The sequence below is a fragment of the Grus americana genome, chromosome 3 (genome assembly GCF_028858705.1).
Source record: "Grus americana isolate bGruAme1 chromosome 3, bGruAme1.mat, whole genome shotgun sequence".
NCBI classification, from domain to species: domain Eukaryota; kingdom Metazoa; phylum Chordata; class Aves; order Gruiformes; family Gruidae; genus Grus; species Grus americana.
The window spans coordinates 60,326,019-60,352,856 of NC_072854.1; the positions used below are offsets into that span (position 1 = coordinate 60,326,019).

At 38.7% G+C, this 26,838-nt stretch overlaps 1 protein-coding gene across 7 annotated transcripts in view; it reads left to right on the plus strand.

The window, feature by feature from the left end:
* LAMA2 (laminin subunit alpha 2) overlaps positions 1 to 26,838 on the plus strand; it is a 379,531-nt gene that overhangs the window by 130,553 nt on the left and 222,140 nt on the right. For all 7 annotated transcript variants that reach the window (XM_054819583.1, XM_054819586.1, XM_054819585.1 and 4 more), the window contains 5 exons: positions 13,797 to 13,976; positions 16,162 to 16,251; positions 18,402 to 18,519; positions 20,055 to 20,233; positions 21,649 to 21,748. In XM_054819583.1, coding sequence (XP_054675558.1) covers positions 13,797 to 13,976; positions 16,162 to 16,251; positions 18,402 to 18,519; positions 20,055 to 20,233; positions 21,649 to 21,748 — 667 coding nt within the window. The remainder of the gene's footprint in view (positions 1 to 13,796; positions 13,977 to 16,161; positions 16,252 to 18,401; positions 18,520 to 20,054; positions 20,234 to 21,648; positions 21,749 to 26,838) is intronic.

Genomic DNA, 26,838 nt, shown 5'->3' on the forward strand with positions numbered 1-26,838 from the left:
ATGCTTTCATGTCAGTGCAAAGCAATTTTATGTAAAAGAAAATCAAAACCAAACAGCATACTTTACCTGGAGATTTCAGTTTAAATGGTAACTATCACAGAAAATCCATAGAAGGAAAGTTCGTCAATGAGACACTGTAATCCCAATGTACAAATTCTTTGATTGAGGTCTAGACTCTAGAACACATGAATGTGGTGGGTTGACCTTGGCTGGACATCAGGTGCCCACCAAGCCGCTCTATCTCTCCCCTCCTCAGCAGGACGGGGAGGAGAGAAAAATAAGATGGTAAAAACTCATGGGTCAAGATAAAGGCAGCTTAATAAACCAAAAGCAAAGGTCACAAACAGAAGCAAAGGAAAACCAAAGATTTATTCTCTCCTTCCCATCCGCAGGCGATGTCTGGCCACTTCCCACCTCCACCCACTTCCTCCTGCTTTCTCTTAGCTTTTATTGCTGAGCAGACATCATACAGTATGGAATATCCCTTTGGTCAGTTGGGGTCAGCTGTCCTGGCTGTGTCCCCTCCCAAGACCTTGCCCACCCCCAGCCTACTGGTGAGTGAGGGATGTTGGAGAGAGACAGCCTTGGTGCTGTGCCAGTGCTGCTCAGCAGTAGCCAAAGCACTGGCGTGCTACCAGCACCTTGCTGGCTACCAATGCACAGCACTGCGCTATGAGGGCTGCTGTGGGGAAAATTAACTTCTTCTCAGCCAAACCCGATGCAAAAGCATAGAGCCAAGTTGGGTGAGTAGACAAAATGTATCAGCAAACAACTCTGTGTCTGAGAAAATTGATATTTCACGCCTGAGTAGGAAAAGTTAGGACTGCAGTACTATTTAATCAAGGTGGTGAAACTCACTAAGGAGGCTGTGAAGGCAAAAATGAAGGCAAAAATAAACACCGTAGTGAAAAAGTAAACTACGGTTAGCTTCCCATAGGCTGGCTAACTCTCATGATGGAGTACAGGCTAATTTTTGAGTGCCTTTAAACATTCTTCCAAGAAACAGTCTAATTGGAGAGCTTCAAATGAGGAAAGCAACTCAAAATGTTGTGAGAAGAGTGCAATACAGGCTAGTTCAAAATACTGTTATTTAAAGACTGTTCTGTAAAGTGGCAATAATATTCTCACTCCTTGATATGCTCCTAAGAAAATTTGGAAAGACAGTCAAAAAGCTAAAGCGAACTCTAAAGGTGGAAATATATTTTTATAAGTTTTCTTCTTAAATATGTAGGAGCTTATGCATGCTACTTATAAAAAAGAATAAATCTTAGAGTATCCAAAGATGTAGCAGGATAAAATACCTGAGTGTATATAATAGGCGTTAGAAACCAAAAGACATCGTATAAAAACATCTTATCCCAGCAAGGAAAGTAGGAATTTTGCAAATTGACATAAAATCACAATAAGACAAAATAAAGAGCAAGAACCAAAATATTGCTGTTCCATACCAAGAAAATGACTGCGCAGAAGGCCTAAAAAAAAATATGAGAAGCTTTTTCAAGCACATCAGAATAGTAAAGCTGATAGGCAATTGAGATATAATAGGAGTACCAAGGACAGTAAGTCCATAGCAGGTAAATTCTGTGGTTTGAGCTCCCTACAAAGGGCCATAAAGAAGTAGCCACAGTAGAGCTTCTCTCTGTTTTAGAAGAAGTTGGAGGAACTTCTGAAGGAAGAACAGTTTTAAAAGAATAGTTTAAAAGCCCTGGCAGACTTTTTTCACAGCTTTTATTGCTGAGCATGACGTCATATGGTATGGAATATCCCTTTGGTCAGGTGGGGTCAGCTGTCCCAGCTGTGTCCCCTCCCAACTCCTTGTGCACCCCCAGCCCCTCGCTGGTGGGGTGGTGTGAGGAGCAGTGAAGGCCTTGGCTCTGTGTGAGCACTGCTCAGCAGTAACGAAAACATCCCTGGGTTATCATCAACACTGTTTTCAGCACAAATCCAAAACATAGCCGCGTACTAGCTACTGTGAAGAAAATTAACTCTAGCCCAGCCAAAACCAGTACACTAGTTTACTATACATGTCATATTATTTTGTATCATATGTCACAAATGATATCTGAAAAACCCAAACAGTTGAGAGTTTGACAAAACCCTGCCAAGTTTCGTTTTTGTAGCCAAAGTAAGCACTACTATTTTTGTAACTTTACCACAATTAATGATAGGAGCAAAGAACAAAAAGTTGCTTTCATGCACATAATTCTTTAATCTCCTGTGTTTTACAGAAGATATATGATACTGTTTCTGGCCTGGGCTGTTCATTCAGTGCTATTTAGAAACGGATATTTTTCCTGACTTTTCTTGTATTAGCCCCTGTAAAATATCTCCAGGTCTGAAAAGATCAGGTTCAGAGTGGGAGAGGGATCAAAGTTTCTTGTATTCCACAGCTGAGTGTCCTATTTATTCTTTCTTTTTAAAGCATTGTAAATGGTTTTAAAGGCACTGAATGCTTACCATTCAAAGGGATCCCATCTGGTTTTCAAAAGCATTCATCAGTGCACGTTCCAAATGATATGACACAGGTTTTGCTAGGACTTAGACTCCAACATTGTACAGTAATTGTAATGGGCTTTTCCGCATATAGATCTGCAATGCAAAAAAAAAAAAGTTTTGTTGAAATTTCCCCAGTTCAAAACTCTTCAGAGTTGTAGTTCAAGACAAGAATACTGCAGTAATGTAAAGCATATTACTGCAGTTTATTTAATGATAACATTCAGGAGCAGATGTACTTGTTTACTGTTTGAACAGCTTAAATCCTCACATTCTCCCTCTTTTACATCAGCAGTTGTGTTTGGCAGCCCTCTGCAAGTGCTTACAGCTGGACAAGTTCCTGTGGATTTTCTTTCTACTGGTCACCATTCTGTTCTGGCAGTAATTTGTCTGCAATTCCACAGTGCACTCCACAGCTCATCTCATTCAGGAAAAAAATCTAGTGGAAAGTGCCATGAGTTTTTAGGACAATCATGTAATGAATAAGGGAAATCATAATATCTTAGTAGGAAAGGGGGGAGTGGGTGGTTTTTTTAAAAATATTGTTTGGTTTGGCATAGTTAGAAGCTCTTTAGTTAAATCTGGGGATCAGAATGCTTTTTATTATAATCTGCAAGAAAACATAACTTTCCTGTTTTAAGTCATCCATTTGGAATTTCTTGTCCCGTTCATGATCATTGTCCAAACAGAAGCATACTACTTTCAAAAGTAGTAATGAAAATATCCACTTAAGATAACGTGTCATCTCACTTCAGTGCTTTTTTAAAAACTGGCATAATTTAGATTTTTATGTTGTGCTTTTTGAATACTTGTGAAGAATGTGTTTGTTTGATAGATCACTATATTTCATCCTTTAAGCAGATAGGCGGTAGTGTTTAACTCAGTAACGCCAGCGCATTACACCTCTGCTTGATCAGAACCCAGACTAACAGAATTTTCAGAATTGCTTTGCACCTAGAGTTGCCATTGGCATCAGACATTGAGTCATGTGGTTTCTTTTCTTATTCTAATCTACTTGCTTAAGGGCCACTGGGTTACGCAGGGCTGTATGACACTGACAAGATATAAACCAGAATGACAGTGGTCCTATACGTTTTCAGACATCAGAGGTCAGACCACTGTTGTGTACAGTGAAATTTAAAATAGCTGTCATTTGATGATTTAAAATCATAAGTCACCTGTGGTATTATGTGTTAGAACCTACAGCACACTGCCAGTGTGCTTGCTTGTAGATAACTCTTAAAAATACTGGTTCAGTGTGTTTCATCTTTGAGAATGTTCCTGTAAGAGCCAAGGCTTTAACTTTATCTCCAGCTGTCTTGTTAGTTATTACTAAGCACAAAATACCTTTTTACTGTATTAAGAGGTGGAGTCTCACTTGCAAGTGCACTTTGAAGAACCAGTAGAACACAAGTGGTCATCGTTGTGTTACAGTATTCCAGGCCTTGCATCTTGTCTGAATCCCTTTTGGACTGTGGTATGCATAACTGTTGCTGAAACTACAGCATGGGGTCGTGTTTCCACTTAGTTAAGACAGTAGCAAAAAGAAAACAAAAGCTTGAAATGACAAATATACTTTCAAGGTAAACAAATTCCTTATTATTCTGTGATTTATTAATAACTATTGCTCTGGCAATGAACAGTCTGTTTAAAAGTATGCAAGATGATGTCTTTGACAAATTGTTTCTTGTCCAAAAATGACATGCATGAGAATTACGGGAACAATAGAAAAGCAGTGGCTAGAATAAGCAATTTAAGTTTCAGGTGAAATTGGAAAGGGGAAAATGACAAAAGCAAGTTAATCAGAACTGAAGAGATGAAGCCTTATTTAGCTTAAGCTGTAGGGTCTGGTTGTCAATGACACAATAGTATTTGCTAAACAGTTCGTTAAGCTGACATTTGCCTGTATTCTTAGGGGGAATGACTTAGTTGAGATAGAGTTTGACATGCATAGCCCTTGACATTTTAATGCAAGTTTAAGCACTGCATTTCAAGCAGCTCTTGTACTCATTAGCAAGACACAGAAGGGAGTTGTGCTTTCACTTACTAAACCATTAATTTATTAAGAATGTGAGATATTTATTAGAAATACAGCAAACCTCACCAAATACACTATTTCTTATATACAATTATCATAAGTATGTATTTATCATGAAGAATTAGATGTGACTTCTGGCATATGTTTCCATCTACTATTCTAGTTTTGAAACCAACCTAACAATAGGTTAGGGCTCACATCAAGAAAACTCACAGAACTTTTGTCTTTAGGGATTAAATATAAGATGCCAAGAGATTAATTAATCAACAGTAATTTTACTTCTACTGCAAATGAGCTATTTGCAGGAGATAATTAAAACTGGTATTGGGTAGGAGAATTATGAGAGCTACTGAATCACCTGTGGAAAAATTGATGTTCAGTATTGTCCATCTTCATATTGATGTGCTTGCATAACTTGAGAATGTAAATCATGGAGTACCTTTCTCATTAAATCATTTTAAGACTGACACATCTGTCTACTCCGCTGCTGATGATCAAGTAGCAAGTCTTTTTGTGCAGGACAGAAGCTTTTCTCTCCTTTATGCTGATGTCTGAGATTAAATTTTAGTGAGAAATAGACCTTTCTTGACAATATTTTAGATTCAGACACAAAAGCCTTACACAGAGCATCAGGCTTGAAGCCCACAGTCTTAATATGATGTCCAAAATACACTACTGAGTACTTGAACAAAGTGAGTTCTTTACCACTACTAGCCAAAAATTATTGTAGAGTGATGTTTCTGCTCCATCCTTGTGATGAATTGCACTGAGTAACCTTCACTTTTTATAAAAGAATTAAATCTTCCAGTTTATCTAACATTCAGTATATAGATACGCATCAGTGAAAAGCATACTGGTTAGTGATGCTGTTTTCTTGAAAGGCAAGCGAACAGAAAAACTCCATGCAACATAGCCAAACAGCTGGGGTTTTTTTATATCCTACAAATAGCTTGAGATTGACTGCACTCAAATTGCTTGGCAAAGTAACTAACTCCAAATACCAAAGCTCGAAGTAGAAAAATACACCACTCGGATTCATACATGGATATTTTAAATTTGAATGAGAACATTGTGCATACTTAAATTTCTTAAAAACTTTGTTGAAGTGTGTTAATTTTAAGGAACTTAGCACTTGATAATACACTTTCATGCAAAGCAGCAGCATTTTTACTGTTGCATTAAGTAAAACAACAGAGGCAGCTAACACACTGCACATCTGCACATGACTTCACGCAGAAACATGCACGGAAGGAGGGGCAGAAAGAATGGGTTTGTGCTCAACAGTGGTGGCAAGGCACAGTCTGGGCACAGTCCCCAGCACCGACTGGAGCAACTACCCCAGTACAGCAAAGCCCTTGACTCAGGCTGAGTTCCAGAGGGAAGATGCAGATCTTCACTTCTGAGGCTGCAAGAACTGTCTGGGACCTCTTGCTGAGGTTGAGGCACAAAGAGATGGTGTCCTTGCCTGCAGAATGTTTGCTCTGGTTGAGGATTTGTGTCACCAAGTAAAGAACTGCAGGAAGATGTCAGCAGACTGCACGACATCAGAGGTGACAGGAAAGAGATTAACTGACTTTTCTCTGGGACTCTGCAGCCTGAAGCCACAACTGTACCAAAATAGAGGCAGGCTGAGTCTGTGCCTGTTGGTTCAGAAACGGAAACTCCCATGATGGCGAAGACTGCAAACTGGTCCTCCAACACCAGGAGGAAGGCTCCTTCTCTGCCTGCAGATGGGCAGCTACATGATAGTTCAGTGCCTGGTAGCAGATAATGGACTGGGAGCTCTGTTCAATGAGATGCATGAGCCAGGTGTGCCTCGGTCACCCAGGAGCATCAGGAGAAAACAGCAAGTGGCAGCAGTGGTGTACACCAAGTTGAATATAAGTTGAATATAAGCCAGCAATGTGCCCTTGCAGCGAAGAAAGCCAACAGTATCCTGGGCTGCATTAGTTAGAGTATCACCAGCAGGTTGAGGGACGTGATCTTCTCAGCAGTGATGAAAGCACACCTGAAGAGCTGTTCTGGGCTCCTCAGTAAAAGAGAGACATGGACATTCTGGAGCAAGTCCAGGAAATGGCTGGGAAGATGATTAAGGACTTGGAGCATCTATCCTGTAAGTAGAGGCTGAGAGGACTGGGATTGCTTAGCCTTGAGAAGAGAAGTCTCAGGGAGATTTTATCAAAGTGTACAAATATGTGGTGGGGTGTGAGGTGATACTTTTCTCTGTTCAGAAGACCCATTACAAGTCCAGTCTAAATAAGTCAACGTTCATCAGTATATGAGACTTGTCTAATGCCAAAAATGGCAGAAAGTTTCTTAGGCCACATCTGTCACTTATCTGTGGCAGAAACCCAATGAAATTTGTTGTGAAATTCTGGTCATATGGCTGGATGGTCTGATGGTCATCTGGCTGGAGCACATTACAAATCCTCTCAGGTGTCTTTTTTGCAGAAGCTAGGATGCATCCAAGTATTGCCTCGGTATCTGCAATAATATCCGTACCCAGTAGCTGAGAGAGGTTACTTACTCTGCTAATTAATACCTATCCTTAAAGGGTGTTGGAAAGAGGTGACACAATAGGCATGTCAGAAACAAGAAGTTGTTTAGGAATGACTGAGTGGCTTGTGGAAGAGAGGCACTGTGGATTTAAGAATAACATAAAATAAGAAAGTCAGCAGAAACAAAATGGTGTGTGAGGTCTCTATGAAATAGAATTCAGCATCTAAATTGGGACAGCATAGGTTTAACGGTATATCAGCAATTGCCCAAACAGAAGTGTGGAAGTAAGCGGGTCTTGTCAAAGGAAGGCTCGGAATGTAATGTCAGCCTCCTGTAACCTTTTGGCAGACAGTGTAGGTGTCAGAATATAATGCAAAAGGGTATTTCCTAAACACCTGAATGTTCTTGGTGCAGCTAGTAAAGGAACCCATGGTTTAGTCCAAAACAGTGCACAGATCCTGGTCAGGAGTATTAACAGTTGAACAATTGCTATGTAAAAATAACCAGGAAATACTCAAAATGCAGCATCCCAGGGGAATAAAATCTGCCAAAGTACAATTTAAAAACAGAAAAAATTGTCAAACAGCTAAAAAAAATTTAGACATCCTAGAGTTCATTTAAAGATAGCATTACACACATGCATGCTACATTTAAGAATGGTTCCAAAAACCCTACAACATGTTTAAACCATAAACTAAGGAAAGATAATAGATATTAAAAAATGTAAACTAGCATGATTTATGAATGGAAGTCATGTCTTTTCCTCCAAATGAGGACAAGAGGTAGAAAATAAGCTCCAGCAAATGAAATGTTAAACTGCAATAAAGATGTGGAAAAGATTCTGAGTGACTGAATATGAAGTTGAAATAAACCTTTTTTTGAGCACATCAGATTCAAGAAGTCTGCCAGAGAATTGGTGGGCTGAGAGATGATCAAAGAGCATTCAAGAAAGATAAGGTCATTGCTGAAAAACTAAATTAATGATTTGAATCAGGTTTTGCTACACAGACTGTCAGGAGAGTTTCTGCACTGGAAACATTATTTACAGGAGAGGAGTCGGAGAAACAGTCACAAACTAAGTTGTTAACTGAAGAGGAGCAGAAATAATTGATAAATAGGATAGTGAAAAGGAACTCAAGGCTAAAATAGGTGAATTACAACAGTTATTATTTAACCCTTCACTTACAAATATTGTCAGTAACTGGGGAGTGTAAGGTGTCAAATGAAACACCAGTTTTTTAGAAACACACCTTAGGAATCCAAGGAAACTACAGATCTGGAAGCCTGATACCTGTGCCAAGCTAAGTAGTAGTAAAGAAATACAATGAAGAATAGAGCTGGTAGAAAGATATACTTATTTGTTCCAATTTAAGAACCAGGAAGTATTAAGTGAATTTAGTGGGAGGCAGGTTTAAAACAAGCAAAAGAAGGTTCTTTTTCCCTACAACATGTAAATGAGGTGAGAAAGTCCTTACGTGATGGGTGTGGATTTTAAAAGGTGACCTGGATTTAAGGTGAGACTAAGTTCATGGAAATCCTTTGAGGCTTACCAAATGTGTAGAAACTACATATAGCTCAGGAAATCTCTGAGGAAGTATTATGTATGCTTGCCTTTGTCTTATTCTTAGCATGTTGTTTTGCCTACTGTATGAGACAGGCTATCATGCTAGATAGGTCTTTTGGTTCTGACATGGTCCAGACATTCTAATGAGTTGAGATGTTCTTTGAATATCTTTAGTAGTGTCTATGTTGTTCAACATACTTGTGACAAATCTGGAAAATTAGAAAAATCTGTAATAGCAGCATTTGTTGGTAATGCAAAATTTAGGATAATTTGTTCTATTAGCAGCTTATGATACTAAATGAGAAATGCTATATGAAAATTAATGTTGCTAAAAAAGTAATACATGTAAGAAAAAAAGAATTATGCATGAATGCTGATGGGCTAGTGTTGGACTAAATTGTCTTCAGAACAGAGAACTTATAGAATCCTCAACAGTTCCCTGAAAAAATTTGATTTAATGTCATACAGAAGTTCAAAAATAAAAAGATGCTGACTACTCACCATTTCCTCAAATGAAAAACTAGAACACTGTCACTGGAATGATTCGTGATCTGAGTTCCAGGTTTAAAAGGAAAAAAAACCCAACAACCACACAAAATCCAGTTATTTTTGTTGGTGTTTTTTTTTTTTTTTAAAGAAACAGATTTCCTCCCATTGGGACAAGTGTCTATAGTGATGAAAAACATAATGGTGGAAAAAGGGAGTAGACTAATAATAGAGAAAAGGGCAATTGGTAGTCATTAAACTCTATGACTCAGATTCACTCTGTAGCTCAGGAAGCATTTAGACTGTTCAGTCAGAGAAAGTGATATCTCTCTCTAAATGCCCTGTTTCTTAAATTCCTTCCTAATCGTTTTCTCTTGGCCTCTGTTGGAGACAGAACATTGAAATAGGTAGATCTTTGGTGTTACAAAATGACTTTTCTGTTTTTCCATTTAACTAGAGCATGCATTTTTTCAATAACTGTTAGAAGTTTTGGTTCCAAACAAAATCCAGATGATAGACAACTTGGTAACTAAACTAGCTTGAATATATACTGCTGAGTCCAATCGTGTTTAACATCTTCATTAATGGTTTGGATGATGGGGCAGAGTGTACCCTCAGCAAGTTTGCTGATGACACCAAACTAGGAGGAGTGGCTGATAACACCAGAGGGTCGTGCTGCCATCTAGAGGGATCTCGACAGGCTGGAGAAATGGGCTGACAGGAACCTCATGAAGTTCAACAAGGAAAAGTGCAAAGTCCCGCACCTGGGGAGGAACACCCCCAGGCACCACCATATGCTGGGACCCACCCAGCTGGAAAGCAGCTTGGTGGAAAAGGATCCAGGGGTCCTGGTGGACACCTGGCTGAACATGAGCCAGCAATATGCTCTTGTGGCAAAGCTGGCTAATGATATCCTGGGCTGCATTAGACAAAGTATTGCCAACAGGTCAAGGGAGGTGATCCTTCCGCTCTATTCAGCACTGGTGAGGCCACATCTGGAGAGCTGGGAGAAGAGGAGGCTGAGGGGGGATCTTATTTAATGTATATAAATACCTAAAGGGAGGGTGCAAAGAGGATGGAGTCAGGCTCTTTTCAGTGGTGCCCAGTGACAGGACAAGAGGCAATGGGCACAAACTGGAACACAGGAGGTTCCGCCTGAACATCAGGAAACACTTTTTCACTGCGAGGATGACTGAGTACCAGCACAGGTTGCCTAGGGAGGTTGTGGAGTCTCCATCCCTGGAGATATTCAAAAGCCATCTGAACAGTGGGCAACTGGCTCTAGGTGGCCCTACTTGAGCAGAGGGGTTGGATTAGATGACCTCTGGAGGTCCCTTCCACCCTCAACCATTCTGTGATTCTGTGATATAATCTTTTTGAACATACAGTTGCTAATGCAGCTACTGGAAAAAGTTATCATACCCTTTTGCTTGAATAGTTCTGACTATTGAACTGGTTGACAAATCAGATAGTGCTCAAAAGTTTTTTACAAAATGAGAATTTGGCTTTAATTGTGGTAACATTTAGATGTTTTGTAAGAGAATGCTCATTTCCCCCAAAGATCCCATTTGTTGGAATATAATCCTGGAAAAAAATTTTGTTAAGGAAAAATTTTCTAGGGTTGAAATCTACATCACTGTCATTTAGAATCCAAAATGGTGATTACCTCAGTCTTGGAATTGGTAAATACAAGTTGTCCATAAAACCTGAGCAAAATTTGAGATTGTTCCCTCATGGGGACTTGGATTATCTAAATTGTAGCAGCCCAGTGGGTGGATTAAAGTATTAATATTTTCTTGGGAAACTCAGCTTTGGATCTTAGCTCTGCTGTAGAAGTCCTGCGTGGCTCATACTGCAGTACGTGTACAGCTAGTACAGGACATCGATGCCCTAGTTGCCCGTGTGAAAATGGGGCTAGTCTTTGCAGGACTCAGAGCTCTATATGAAGAACTATGATGATCTTGGATGACATAATGGTAGATAGATATTGAGTCCTACGTTCATTGGAACAGTTTTCAGATCTGATTCAAAAATGCTTGGTGGGTGAGGCTATGTTAGTGTCTTGACTGAAAATATGCTGTCACGCAAACAGTGTCTTACAAATAGGTGCAAGATTGTGGAGGGAAATGGAAAGAGAAAGTGCGCTCTGGAAAAACACAGTGATGTCTCATTGTGAGAGTCATACTGAAAAAAATTGAAAGTCTGAGTTCTACTCAAACTTCTTTAAAAAAAGTTTAAAATTCTGACTGTTTATTCCTGATTAATGACAGATGTTTCTAAAGTACTCTTACTTTCTTCCTTATTCTCTTTTCAAGGAGTAGGAACAACTTAGTTGGACACTCTTCAAGATGATTCTAAATGTTTCTAGGGAGGAATGAATGATTTCATCACAGATGTTGAAAGGAGGAGAAATAGAGTAATTAATTTTGCCTGTGTAAAATTTTCCCTTCAGATTCATTTTGATAAAACTACCCAGTTTTAATTTCCTAATCTCAGTGTTATTTTGGTGTATATGTTTGAACAGGAGCCACATTTCATGCAGGACATAGCTGCATTTCAGTAATTGTGAGAAATTATTTGTTTATTGTTTTAAAATGAAATTGTATGAAAAAGCACTCAAAAGAAATGCATTTCCTTGCTCATAGGTAAATATTATGAAAGAAATCTCTGTACATGTGTTCTTACTAAAATCTTGCTTCTTTTGGAAAGATCTATCAATTTCCACCAGACCTGTTGCCACCATCTTCAGACTTCCTTTGAAGTTTACTCTCCACACGTGTTCTCCTAGCTTTTCACTGGGGACTTGAGCAGTTTGGTCTCTCTGGTCATGTGTTTTTGTCCTGCTTGTAGCCAGATGTTTCTCATTCAGGAGGTCCTCCTTGCTTTCTCTGGGTTTTTTTTAATAATCTTTTGTTTGTACCCCGTCTTTTTCATAGCATTTTATTCTATTTGTTTCCAGCCAGCTGTCTCCTTTAATTTAATTACTTATAGTCAGGAGCAAAATTCAGTCAGAGCTCAAAGTAAGAGTGTGGTTATGATCTCAGGAGGAGGTACCAATATCACCTATTCCTGGAGATAACATGGCAGAAGCCTAGAGGTGCTGATTCATACTTAGGCAAGATACGACTGAAAGCTGCTCCTGGCAGAGGGGCTCCCGGTGATTATGTGTACCTGTGGATACAATGGAGCAGGATGCTGGACGTGATGAGGTTTAGGATTTCCCTGTTGGCAGTGAAAATAAATAAGTTAATAGTTATCACGTGGCCAGTGCAAGGCAGCAGTTGTTCAATAAGCCTTCTATCCAGCACCTGCAGAAACTCCAGGAAGGGAAGAGCTACTACTTTGCTGTGAGCAATAGATTTGCTGTCTCTTTCCTTGGTGTGAGGCAGTCATTGCTGAATGAGTGCCAGCTGGCACTCTGAGTGCAGCTGTTTGCCTAAAACAGTGGTTATATGATCATGTTCACTGATAGAAAATGGCTATGTGGTCTGACCCCTCGCTCGGAGCGCTGAGGTAAGGCGCATTTGCAACATGTCCATTGCAAAGAATAAATAATTCTCTTATTTGTTCTAACGTTCCACACGTTTGGCTTAGCATCTGAACATTCTTTCAGTGTACCAGCCTGTAATAAAAATGCCCCAATTAAAATTTAACACTTCAGAATACAGGAAAATTAATGGTTTCTTTCCTCCCTCCCCCTAGGTGCTCATTAACAATATTTTGCTATACCTGACATTCTTCTTGTAGGCCTTTTCCAAGAACAATTCTGTAGCAGCCCATCTGTTTTATTTTGTTGATTAACAGCTAATGTATGCCACGATCAGCTAAAAGGACAGGAGGGGAGAAGATTGCTTATTTTTGTTGCATTGCCCTTGATGCTGCAATTGGGGTCAGAGAGTCTCTTCATGAAAGAGCCACAGAGCACGCTTACCTAAAAGATTTCTCAACTTTAGGATAGGCAGGCAGAGAAAGAGGGCAATCTTTACAGAAGCCACAGCGTGAGCAGAGATTGGTAGTGTCTTTGGAAAAACAAATGCTGAACAGTGTTCTCAGGTAAAGACTTTCCTTAGGGACTAGGTGAAAACAGTTGCAACCCAGGAAATTGCTTCACCTTGCTGAGAACAAGATTCAAAGGAAACGATGTATTGTGTAAAGAGACAGTGGGAAAGGGGAGATGCTTATGAATGCTTATTTTGTTTCATCTAGCTGTTGTGGTTTTCAGTATTTCAAAAGCTACCTTATCCTGGCTTAAGAAAACTCTTAGTTCAAAAGTCTTTCAATGATGACAGCTCTAAGAGGTCCAAACTGACCCCTGTTGAATTCCGAGTCCCATTCCAAGTATCCATTCCTTTAATTCAAAATTTTCGAGTTGTTCAGTAACTTGAAAATACCTGCTTTAGACTAGAGGAGGCAAAATGAGTTGCCTGCAGCATGGACACTCTTGTAGGGCCTTGGTACGTGTATGCAGTTTGTGCTACGGTCTTTCTGTGGCTGATTACTTTCCTTTGCTCAGAACTTTTTAACTGTAAAGCCCCTCCAGAACTGGGTTCTGTGGGTATGTGGAACAGTTTTGTGGGGAAATCTGCTTTCTAAAGAAAGAAGGTGTTTTACATTTACAAAGGCATTCACACAGTGCCTTGAATGATATTTGTTGGCATAATCGTGGCAGCATTGCTGTCATCTAATTTCTTATTGCTTTAATAATTCTGTCTTCAGATTCACACTTCTCTAATTAATGGACGGCCTAGTGCTGATGATCCTTCACGCGTATTACTAGAATTCACCTCTGCTCGCTTTATTCGCCTGAGATTTCAGAGGATACGGACACTAAATGCTGATTTAATGATGTTCGCACACAAAGACCCAAATGAAATTGATCCCATTGTTACCAGGAGGGTAAGTTCCGGCAAGATGGTAGAAATGTGTGCGTAGAAGTTCTCTTACACTTGTAAATGCTGCTCCTGCCTTTGTTTGCCGTAGGAAATTTTGGGAGATGATGAATACCTGTTGTTATCTGTCAGCATCCTGGTGTTAGAGAACTCCATCTTCACGGTATTTTGTTATCTTCTCTGTAGCAGAAGTAACAATTTAATCTTTTCTGCTTAATGGTGTTATTAACATACATAACACGCTTGTTAACATAAGCACACAGCTCCTTTGGCTGCAAACATTCGGATGGAGGTAACTGGCAAGTGGTTGCTGTCAGATAATGTCCTCTTGCCTCTTCTGCTGCTCAATCCTTTGCTACCTTTAACATTCCTTGAACACTTACTTTGAGTAGAATTTCTACTAGTGGTACTATAAGTAGTAGTAGGGCCTGAATGCAACACTTTTAGCATTATTATATGATTGTAACTAACAGTAAAAATTTTTCACTGTGCTTTACCTTAAAAGAATGGATACAGCACTCAAAAATTCACACCATACCAAGGTCTTCTCCACTGTTCCTTGTGTGTGCACACCCCTGTGTCTTCTTTCTGCAATCTGTACTTTCTTCCTATGCCACATCTCCCTGTTTTCCTACTCCTCAGATATTGTGTGTTATTCTACTTTTCCTCTGATTTTTCTACTAAGCATACTTAAAAGCTGTTTTGGGGGATGTGCACCCTTCCACATTTTTTATTTCTGCTCACTTCCTCTTTCTGTTGGTCACCTTATTTTTCTTCTAGAGAGTTTAGTGGACCACTTTAGTAAGTCCTGTTATGCAGGGGGAGTACTGATATTCTTTGGTTTAGCTAATATCATTTATCAATGGTGGGTAACTGCAAAGAAAATTTGCTGCTTCTGCTCCCCATTTCTGGCTTCCATTTCTTCCTCTAAATACATGGAGTGCTGGCTATTTCTGAAAGTTCTCAATGTGCCATTCTGTTCTGCCTTACAAACCCGGAAACCCTTCCATTTGAGTGCAGCTATTTCAGCCTCACTAATCATGGAAACTGCCTGTTTACATAAAAGTGCACATTTAATAATCTGACTCTAAGTGAACAGAAACACAAAATTGAATTCACAATTTAAAAATCGCTGTATACTCATGAAAACTTAGTGCAGGACAATCCACAGATGTCGCAAACCAGCAAAGATCAATAACCTCTGTATGGCGTCTCTCCATGAGGCTGTCCTCAAAGGAACAAGGAACAACTCAAACTCACCATCCTTGTCTGGCTTTCCCGATAGAAGACATTAGACAAGCCACTATTCCACAAAACAGGAAACAAAGGGTAGCCACATATTATATGTTTTCTATGTGGTAGAAGGTTAACTGTGAGTTATATGAGTTCCCGTTTTGTTTGATGCATTTATTAATGATCTGAAAAAGAGGTTGAACACAGAAACAACATTTGCAAATGCCATATGTTTGTTTTGATTAGCCAATTGTTAGGATGTTACAGGGCCCTCACCAAAACAGATGAAAATGGACAAGGTGGCATGTGAGAATCACTTTTCACAGATGCCATGCATGATTATAAATATCTCTCCATCCTTCTTTCTGGTTAGGGCTATTAATCCCCACTAAAGTAAAAATAGAAATGGTCAAATGGCAGAGCAACAGGTCAAAAGTTATTTAAATTCCCGTAATGAAGACTATTCCATAGTCATCCAAAAGGCCAGTAGTGAAAAACGGTTCTTCTCTCCACAGTCCAGTGAATGCCCAAGAACCAGCTAAGGTGAACAAAAGCGTTTCTTAGTTTTTGTTCTATCCCTTCTCTTCTCCCCACCATCATGCCTTTTCCTTTTTGTGTTTTCTGAAAGGAATAAATTCTATAGCATTCAACTTTTCATTATCCAGTGTGCATATAGCCTTTTCCTATTCTCGTGTTTGGTGTATGCTGTGTATAAATTGACATGGCTCTTGTGACTTCAAACAAATGGAACTGTGCCAATTTATACCCTTTTTTTTTTTCACTAAGCCTGAATCTGTTGATCAAGACGCAGCTTGGATTACACTGTCTGCTATATTTGTAATAGATCAAAAAAGAAATAAAACAGGACCTGACAGTTTTGTCACCAGAAATGAATTCTGCAGTTTGGCACCTGCATTTTACAATCCACTTAGCAATTCAATTTCTGTTTTGTCTTCCAGTATTACTATTCTATAAAAGATATCTCTGTTGGAGGCATGTGTATATGTTCAGGCCACGCAAAGGCTTGTCCACTGGATCCAGCGACCAACGTATGTATTTTTCTTTTTTTTTTTTTTTTAATGATGTGCCTTATTCATAGGGTGGAACATGAGAAAAAAAATCTTGATATTCCTCAGAGTTCTGTGAATTTATGTGTGTTCTTCACCTAGAGGAACAGTCAGAACCAGTGCCAGGATGAAACAGTGCTAGCAATCAGAAAAATAAACATTCATCCACTGTCAGTGGAGGCTTTCTCTCAAATGAAAGAATAGTTTTCAGATAATTCAGTCCATATTGAAAGTTTCCTAGGAACAACAGAAATTTGAGTTAAGTTATGTAGCTGTAGAGATGAGCTCTAACAGTCAGTCTTTCTTTTCCTTGTTGATATTAATCAAGGTGTTTCCTAAATGACTGTCAAGTATTTAATTGATACTTGCAAACAAGTAATGGCTCTAGAATGGCACATTTACTATGTGGGAAATATTAATTGAGTAATCAGTCAAGCTAGTCCAGAAAATCATGAGCTGTTTATAATTTCTTCCAACTTGTGGCATTCTTTTTGCGCCATTAATAAACACATAACCAATATATATGAAATATAGAAATATAATTTGTTGCTGATGGTCCAAATCTGTGCACACATTAACACTAATACAGAATTTCCAATGTACTAGTATTAATAATGTGCCACATTATTAATGTGGGTTCTCCATATACTATTCACTTAAGTAGGAGCTTTGTAGGATTTAAGAGAAAATCTTGTATGTATATGACATTAAACCATTGTGTAGAAACTGACAAAAAAACCCCACCAAACTGAAAGAAATCTTACAGCGAATGCATTTACAATTCTAAGCAGTTTCCATGGATCCTTGTAAAAATCTTTCAGATTCCTTAGTTTAATCCTTCTAAGGCTTTTCTGTGTATAGCAAGTCTTGAACTATTGTTTCAGATGGCATTAGTTATCAAACTGCAGCATTGTCTCAGTGCCATCTGTTAAATTGGGCCTACCTCAGAAAATAAGTGCTGTTATTGCAATTAATACATATTTCAGTTCAGATAGATAGTTTGGCTACTGGAGAAAATAAAGGCATTTTGACAAGTGTGGTGTCTTGTTTTGCAGGATGACAAATATGTATTTGTTGTCTGACCAGTATGAAAAATAGCATAAGTGAAACAACTCAAGGGATAAGAGATTTGGAGTACTTGGTTTAGCTCTCCAGGGATAATCTTTAGACTAAGTCATACCAAAATAGGTGGGCTTTGGCTTATAAACATCATGACTGTAGTTGTTAGCACAATGAGTCTTTCCCCTAGCATTACAAAGAATAAACTTGCTTGAATTTACTGCCTTGCTTTTCTGAAGCATTCCTTAACTTAAACTTGTTTTGCAAGATTTATGCTTTATCCTGTGAGCCATAGAATTTCTCCAGGTTAGCTTGCTGCTTTGACCTTGAGTGGCTTCACAAGGAGAATCTCCACCACTGAATAACTATTGGGAAGGCAATTTTTGCTCCTCATTTCTCCAAACTACAGTTTCTTTTATCTTTTCCAAGCTGCTTCTGTGGCTCAGAGAATTTGGGTGTTCCCTACATCAATATTTTTGTGCTGGGACTAAGGTGATCTGCTGAGGAACTGCAAAGCCACTGAAAGGGTGGTCCTGCTCTCATCTCCTGTTAATTTAAAAACTTCTGCTATCCCTCACATAGAATTAGCTCTGCAGGTAGAAGGTTACACAATGAGTTGACTCGTCCAGTAAAAATTAATGCTGAAGTTAAAAGAAAAGATTGGCTCACTCCTAGTGTAAGCTAGCTATCAATATCAGATCAGTTTTCCCATAATGTGAAGCTGTATCTGAGGGCTACCAACACTTTGGTTTATTTGCTATAATGGGGAACTTTCATTCTCCAATCCTCCTTTCTCCAACCAGTTGGAATTAGATTCTCCTATATTCTTAGATTCTCCCTAGATTCTCTGCCCAACTATCTTCTTTTGCACCGTGGCTGTGTTCTTAAAACAGAGCTATAGAAGTTAAACACACTCATTTGTCTCTCGGTGAATGCAGGATACATAAATGAATAAAAATGAATAAACACAGGAATTACAGAGTATAGCCATTCTTAATGTTAGTATTTTCATAATTTGGACAGATTCTTCAAATCATCACATTGTGTAAATATTTGTTTTTCTTTCAAATTAGAAATCCGTCTGTCAGTGTGAGCACAACACATGCGGAGAGACATGTGATCGGTGTTGTCCTGGTTTCCATCAAAAGCCTTGGCATGCTGGCACTTTCCTGGTTAAGCATGAATGTGAACGTAAGTTGAAATCAGTACAGAAGAGAAAAGGTTTATTGCAACTGCTGGTGAAAGCTGAAATCAGATCCTACGTGATTTTGCAATTAATTTTATGTCTAACCATGGGGTTTTTTATGAATCAGTTGTTGTTCACGTACTTAGGCTGGCTTATAAAAGTTAACAGAACAATTACATGTAGATTCATGGGTTTATTGAACTCAGAATACTTTAGTGTAACATGCTGATATTGGTGGAATAGTGTATAAAAAAAATAATTTTGACTTCTTTAATTTTTATAATTATAATGGGTTTGTTTTGATAAAATAACAGGACTGTATCCTGATAAGTAAAAGATGTTTTTTACAGATTTTTCATTATATTAAACTTTAACTGCATGACTTTTGTATAAATGACACTTTTCTATAATGGTCAGCCGTGCTGAAACAAAATATTTTTACATGATCAAAATGCGGTTTGAGTTTCTGAATTTTTAAATGGAAAAGTCAATGTATCTTGTTTTCCAACATGGAATGAAAACATACCTTGAAATATCATCTTCCCAAAGGGAGGGAGTTTCATTTTCAGATTTACTGTAGTAAGGGTAGTTACAACTGAACTTTAACATCTTACTTCCAAAGGCCACATACCACTTAAATTTCTGAACATAATAAAATCTAGTGCTCCATTACACATGAATGTTTATTCAGTTGTAGTATTGCAGCTATATTTTTGCCATGAGTGGTTAAAAGTAAATAAAAAGAAACAGATATCCCCATATTGAAAACAGTAATTCCTTATTTGTGTCCTATTAACTTAAGTCACAGAGGTCTTTGTTTCAGTAGGGACTGTGTCTGCACCTGGAATGCATTCAGGATTGAAATCAGGGTATATTTATTTTCACATTTAATTTTTAAGAGACATTTCTTATCCCCTGTTCAACCCTCAGTGAATTGTTGCACTTTCATGGTGGAAACAGTTCCCTGGGATCTGGTTCAGATGTGAGGAGAATGACTCCCTGCAATGTTGACAAGCTTTGAATTTCTCTTTATGTGGAAATGAATGTTTTAATACCACCGGGGAAGGGGGAGAGAGAGAGAGAGCTACCTCATTTTCACAGCAACAGATTATTAGATTAGTTCTCCTGCATGTGCACCTGAAGCCTAAGAGTTCAAATCTGAACTTCTAAACAAGTTTTAAGATTAGGAATCTCTTTGTTCTGACCCAGTTCTTACATGCATATGTGCAAATCAAGTGTTTTTAGGATGTTTTTTAGCTTTCATGGAATTTTTTTTAATTTACTCACACCATTCTGCTGCTTTCCTTGTAACTCATCAACTTCTGTACTCCCCCAGACAAAAAAATCAAGAAAAAAGTATAATATACAGAATTCCAGGGTACATTTGTGATGGGACCGCATTACTTTTCATAGCTGAAGTAGTAAATTAATGCTTGGATGCGCTGTCAGTTACAACGTACACAGCACCAAAGATAAAATGTTGAGCAACTCTTTTTAATACCTTAGTAACAGTTTGCTAACACAGTTCCTTCTCTTTCAGCATGCAACTGTCATGGGAAGACTGAGGAGTGTTACTATGATCAGGATGTTGCAGACAGAAATCAGAGTTTGAATGTTCATGGAAAATACATTGGGGGCGGAGTGTGTGTGAATTGTACGAGCCACACCGGTGGCATAAACTGCGAGACCTGCGTCGACGGTTACTTCAGACCTAAGGGGGTAAACACGTGTTCTGTTGTCACTTCACTGTAAAGCTCAGCATTCAAACCATCATTTCAGCGTGGGGAGTTAAGTTATTAAAAAGAGATGACACGGTTTGGACTGCCATTTTATGAAGGTTGACTTCTGACAGTTCTGTAGCAGTTGCTTTTCACAGCTGGAAATCTGTACAGTTAATGCTCACAGAAATATGAAAGGGAATGGTGTTGGTATGAAGGAATGCACTTGAGGTCCGGGCCTCCAGCTTGTACTTCAATTCAATTTAAAAGAGGATGTAATCCTGTAAACAGAACTTTTGCCTCAGTAATGAATTTCAAGGCTTGTTATCAAGATCAAAGAAATATTGCTATATTTTATATTGGAGAGAGATAGTCTGCAATTTTTATTTTTTAAATGCAATGTAGAATTAATAACCACTGAAATTCTATAGTGTCCTATGAATGCCTTTCATTTTCAGTGCAGCGGGAACTGTTGTTTGCGTTTCATCATATAAGGCTGTATTTTCATCTAAATTGAAGCTGTCAGAAGATGAATCTTATATTAGGTTGTATTGCCAATATGGGCTGTGCCAGTGCTTTAGACAGCTACACTATTAGCGTGTGATTAAATTCCTGAGATTTTGTCTGTATAGTTTCAGTTGGGATAATGGCTGTTAGTCTGATTGGTTTTCAATCCTCGAACAGAAAACATCAGCAAATAACAATAATTACATTCTCCCTAATATACTAGGTTTAGCCTTAGAGCTTGAAAAAAGGAATACTGAACTCTTCAACAGCAAGGCACTTGATTTTTTCCTCTGAATCAGGTTATCATTCAACTGATAGGGATTTTATATATATGTATGTGTATAGTGTATCTATAGTATGTGTATATACCTAGTTCATGCAGAACTTCTAGTTTATATTCCCAATGTGATATTAGACTAAGGTTTAAGTTTGGTTGAGGTAACCTTTTCAAGAACAAGAGGAATTGTTCCATTGGCTAATGTTCACTTTTCTTCACTCACCCTTTTTGTTCAGTTGTTGACTAAGTAACTTTAGTTAGCTTTTTTGAATTATGTTGACCAGAACAACTGAATTATTTTTCCATATTACTTTAGGTAGTGAATGCTTAAAATCTACTTCATTATGTTTTATTGATTTTAATTATACATGGGTCTGTTATTTTCTCTACACCTGTTTTTTTAGTCGAAAGCATATTTATATATAAATCGCTTACATGTTTCTAAATAAAAATCCAAAATGTAACTTTAATGCCTAGACTGCATGGGCTAAGTTGGGCAACCATCTCATTTTTGTTAAAGTGCAAGCTACCTACACAGAAGTTGTTCTCTCCTACTTTTTGTTTAAGAAGTAAATAAAAGTTTTCAATTATTAAAGGTAAGATTTGGGGTTGTAATCTCTTTGGTTTTACAGGTATTGCCAGATAGCCCAGATCCATGCCAGCCGTGTTTCTGTGATCCAAATGGATCTTTACATGATACCTGTGTCAAAGATGAGAAACATGCAGAAGGAGGTAAGATCTCTAAAAGACAGTGGTGTTAAAGCTTAAGTTCAGCAATGGTCGAAGAAAAGCTGAATACATTTATGATATCTCTTTTAAAAAAAAAAGAGCTTTTTTTTTTTTTTTCTAAGTTTACTCATGTGAACAATAACCCACCTGCATTCTTATGATACTTTTCTTTAGAAACTCAGATTTTATGTTCCCAAATTTGCTGAGGCCTCTTTCAGATTCATGGCTTGCAAACTTGGGTACATTTGGAATATATTGGAGAATTTTGGCTTTAAAGAGCTTTCTTCTTTTACAGGAGAGAGTAAAACTAGTACATCTTTTCCTCTCTAAGCATATTTCCATTTAAAACCTCAACAAAAATCCGTTTGAAAGTTGTCATATTTATGTGCCGTCTATATTATTAATGTAGGATTGCAAGCTGTTTACCATAGCCCTGTAAAAGCTATGTTCAAATAGAGAATAAACTTCTTCCTTGTGCTTTGGAAACAATAGATTGCCATATTTTTCTGGCTCTTTTGTTGACAAACTTCTGACAATACTGTAGGAAGATAACAACAAACTCAAGGTCAGCTCTTAGGAGATGTTTTAATTGGGCTGATTACAATGTACTGACAAGAGATATGGTAGCAATCTTTTTTGAAATAGAGATCAATGGCACATAAAAGCAGCATAGCAGAGATGCAAATACAGGGCCCAGAGGTGTAAAATCTACTGTAACAACCATATACTGATTTCATCAGTTCAGTAAAATGATACGGATTACTGTCACAGTGGTATATTTAGTGGGTCGACCTTGGCCGGCTGCAACTGCCCACCCAGCTGCTCTCTCACTGCCCTTCTCAGCAGGATAGGGGAGAAAATAAGATGAAGCAGCTCAGGCGTCAAGGTAAAGACCAGGAGAATGCTTGCCAATTACTGTCATGGGCAAAACAGACTCCACTTGGGGAAAACTGGGGAAAATATTGCCAATTTAAATAGATTCAGATAATGATAAACAAAGATAAAAATTAATAAAACACCTTCCCCCACTCCTTTTTTTTCCCAGGCTCAACTTCATTCCCAACTCCTCTACCTCATCCCCGTCTACCACAAGTGAGTGGTGCAGGGCGATGGGGAATGGGAGTTGTGGGCAAAATGGTTTCTCTCTGACCCTCCTTTCTCCTCACACTTTTCCCTGGCTCCAGCATGGGTCCTTCCCATGGGCTGCTGTCCTTTGTGAAAAAAATCTGCTCTACCATGGGTGTTCTTTCAGGAAATATCCACCTTCCTCCATGGCGTGCAGCGTGGATATCTGCTCCACCACGGTCTCCTCCAGGGGCTGGAGGGGAATCTCTGCTCTGGCGCCTGTAGCACCTCCTCCCCTTCTTCTCCTCTGACCTTCTCTAACCCATCTGGGGGAGGGTCTCAGCAGTGCCCTGCAGTGGGTCCATTGGAGCCGGCTGGAACCGGCACAGGGCAGCCCGGTCCTCTCCTCACAGAGGCCACCCTGCAGCTCCCCGCTGCCAGCGCCTGGGCACGGGCACCCGGTGCGGTGTATCGCATGCATTGATAGGAGAGACAGTAGAAGCAGAAGAGAGAGGATGAATCCCAAAGCTAGAAAAAACGCAGCAAGACTGTGCAATGCGTATACCAAACCTGTGGGTGAGAGTGTATAGGTTGCAGATGACAGACTTATTACAACAAAGAAACCTCTCATACTATATACTCTTCTGTGCTGGCCACTGGTGTGGGTCATTCTCCAGGGGCCTGGCAGCTGAAAGGCAGTTAATAGGCTGTCAGCTCTTCTTTCATAGGGAGAGGGAAGCAAAGAGATAAAGACATTTTTCTATCTTGTTTGGTTGTCAGTAATAGTGTCATTAGGAGCTCTCATAAAGTCTTACTCTTACCTGTGAGCATTCCACGCATCTAAACCATCTCGTAGTTGCTTTCTAAATCTGCTTACACTTTCTGAATCTGACTGGGTGGTACTGTGCTTTAACCCCTTGCTTCCTGTATCTCCTTCTGCCTTTTTAATCTGCTCATCTTCTTTCTGGTACATTCTTCTCCATCTTTTTTCTGGACCTCTGTAGGAAGAGAACAAAGCTCCTGTTTGGACCCCTCCTTTCCTTTCTTTCTTTTTCTCTGTTGTCTCCATCCATCTAATCTAAAGATCATTAACTGTGTCTTTCTAATAAATCAAGAAATGTGTCATGCCACCATCTTGAAGATAACGTATCCAAAATCGGGTTATCTCTCTCTGTTTTGCCTCCTTTTATTGGCAACCAGCCAGCCCTGCTCATCTAGCCCCAGGCATTTGAACAAGTTTCATATCTCAGCAGTTCCTCCAGCCCCAAGAACCAGAGAGTTCTTTTGTTCTCTTCACAAAATTAAAATGCTCATCATTTTCTGTCTTGACCGTAACCGGCTTCTCCTGATCTTCCTGAAACTTAACGCATTTGGCTGCAATTGGTTAGAGGCCTGTTGCTTTTGAGGACATTAGACTATTCTTAATCTTCGTTGAATCTGCTGTTTGTAGCACATGACGTAATTTTTTACATTTACTGCTTTTTAAACCCATTGATTTCTACTATTTCCAAATTATTTACTGTAGGTAGAGGTTATTCTGTGTGTTTAAACTACTTCTTCTCATATATGACAAGCGCGACAATTTTATTTAGGTAAAAGCCGTCATATACAGAATTCCTTCCCCAAAGTAGTCCATGCATTTGTTACTGAAACCAGTTGTTTGTGTCCTGCCCAGTCCTGGGAGTCCAGTAAGGAGTGGACAGTTTGCACTGTCTAGGCAGTGGCCAGAGGACAATTCTGATATTTATCTTATTTATTTACCTATTTTAAGACCACAAGAACAACACTAAGTCAGCTCTACACATAACTGGGCTTTGTAGCCATTCTGCCTACAATGGTCCTGTTCTTTGTTCCTTGTTCTTTCTGCTTATTTGCTTTTCTTTACTTCTTGTCGTACTAAATAAGGTTCCAACACATTAGGAAAACTGTTTAGTTCTTGCACATTATGTTTGATTATAGTGTTTGGACCAGTGGGCCAGATTTGTGACTGTAACGTCTTATTCAACAGAAAAGACATGCTAGTTGAAAGAAAAAGCCTTTTTAGTATGTCTTTTAAGGAAATATTTTTGTGGTAATGGAAGAGGTTGTGTTAGAATCAAGAGCAGGTCTGGATATAATTTTTAGCATAAAACTGTCCTGAAAGCAGATCACTTTTTACCTTTTTTTTTTCCCTCAAATTTATATTCAATACCCTGATAAAATTCTTTTTACTCTACGCTGCTCACCCTGGGCAGCAGTTGGGTTTGAAGCACTGGGGAACCTTCATAAAGGAAAGGCTGGAAAACATGATTTGTCTGAAGGAATCTCTCTATTCACCTGTGAACCAGAATGAATACACACTGGGTAGGTTGAAATACATCTCAGAGTTTGCTGACTGGTTGTTGAAATATAAATTTTTTGCTTGGTGTAAGATGGGAATATGCTTCTTAAATGTGTGGTAAGCAAATGAGTCAGGAAGATTAAAAACATTAAACTAAAATGGAAATATGATAATAAGGAAAATCACTGGGGATATAAAGTCACCGTGAACAGTTCTCAAGGAAAATAAAGCTGGAGGCTGTAAATTCTCTGTGTGCTTCAATACTGTAGGTAAGCAACAATTAATATGGAAAATTGTAGCAAATACCATAATAACTGCTACATTGATGAAGTGCAGCAAGAGGATTTAGATGACTGCATTCTGTAGTCATCATCAGGTTTTGGTAGATAAGAGAAAGGCATGAAGGAGTTGCTTTATAATTGACCAGGCATTGTTTCAGGAGAAAAAGAATTATTTTTGTATATTAAGCATGTACAATTTCCACTTTGATCAGCCTAGTATAACTTTTGTTCTCACATGTTTCACTTGACATTCTGAAATGAAATATTATTATTCTAGTTTGTATAGTATATTTTTGGTTTTGATCTTCAAGAACACTTTTCAAATATTCTTTCATAGCAATGTTATATGATATGTCCATGAGCAATATAGAAAAGATAGAGCCAGAAAGTTATAATCAATCACAGTATGTTTGCAAACTGTGGTATTGATAAAATAAACTGATGAAAATGTCTCTAGGTTTTGTAAATGAAAAGCAATAATTTTGAAACTGAACTTGTCCACCTATGTCCATTCCATCCTAATAATAGGTAAACTTGACCATCGCTGATGTTGTGTTCGCTTGCAGTTGTCCATACAGAAGCGAAGGTGGAACCTATACATTCAGAACTACTTTGTACTCCAGCAATTAGGCTTTTTCAGTGAATCATTGATACTCTTGTTTGAAGCTGTAGTGGCTTGATTTTAACAAATAGCCATTTTACTTGGCTTTTAAGCACCTGCAAGAGCTGTGAGGTTTGGAAACTGGCAGACTTTTGTGACTCAGTCTTCACTCCCCATTGCCTCTTTATGTACAATATAATCCCAATGACAGATGTTTATTTTTTGCTGAAAAACTTTCTCCAACATTTTAAGATAAATAATGTCCAGACATCTCGATCTTTATTCAGGCTTCATAGTACTTTGCTCAGCAAGCAGTCCCACTGACTTCCATGAGATCATTTTTGGAATTTATACACTGTTGAAGAGGAGCGAAAATGGCAGCGGCCAGTCCTGGGATTGCAGGTTTTTTCAGGGGTCTGGCGCATGCATTTATTTTTGTGCAATTTTGAAAGACTAGTAGGCTGGGAGAGAAATGACTGATAAAACTCATATTTCAAGATGACTCATCCTCTAGGATGAAATTTCAAAGCCTCTGTGCACTCAAAGATAGGACAGAAACCGATAATGTTCAGGTAGAAAACAGGGAATAACAGCTTCAACAAATAAAGCCCCATTCAAACAACGCCTATGAAGTAATAGACCAAAAGCAAAAGAAGATGTGCTTCTGCTGAAATGTTAGTCCATTACAACAACAACAAAAGATAGACCTGAAACAGCTGCCCTAAATTGAAATGTAATTAGGCTGTTGCCATGATATGCACTACATGGATTACAGAAGCCTGGTCAAAGATAACTAGCGGGACAGGAATTTACATACTGTGTAATA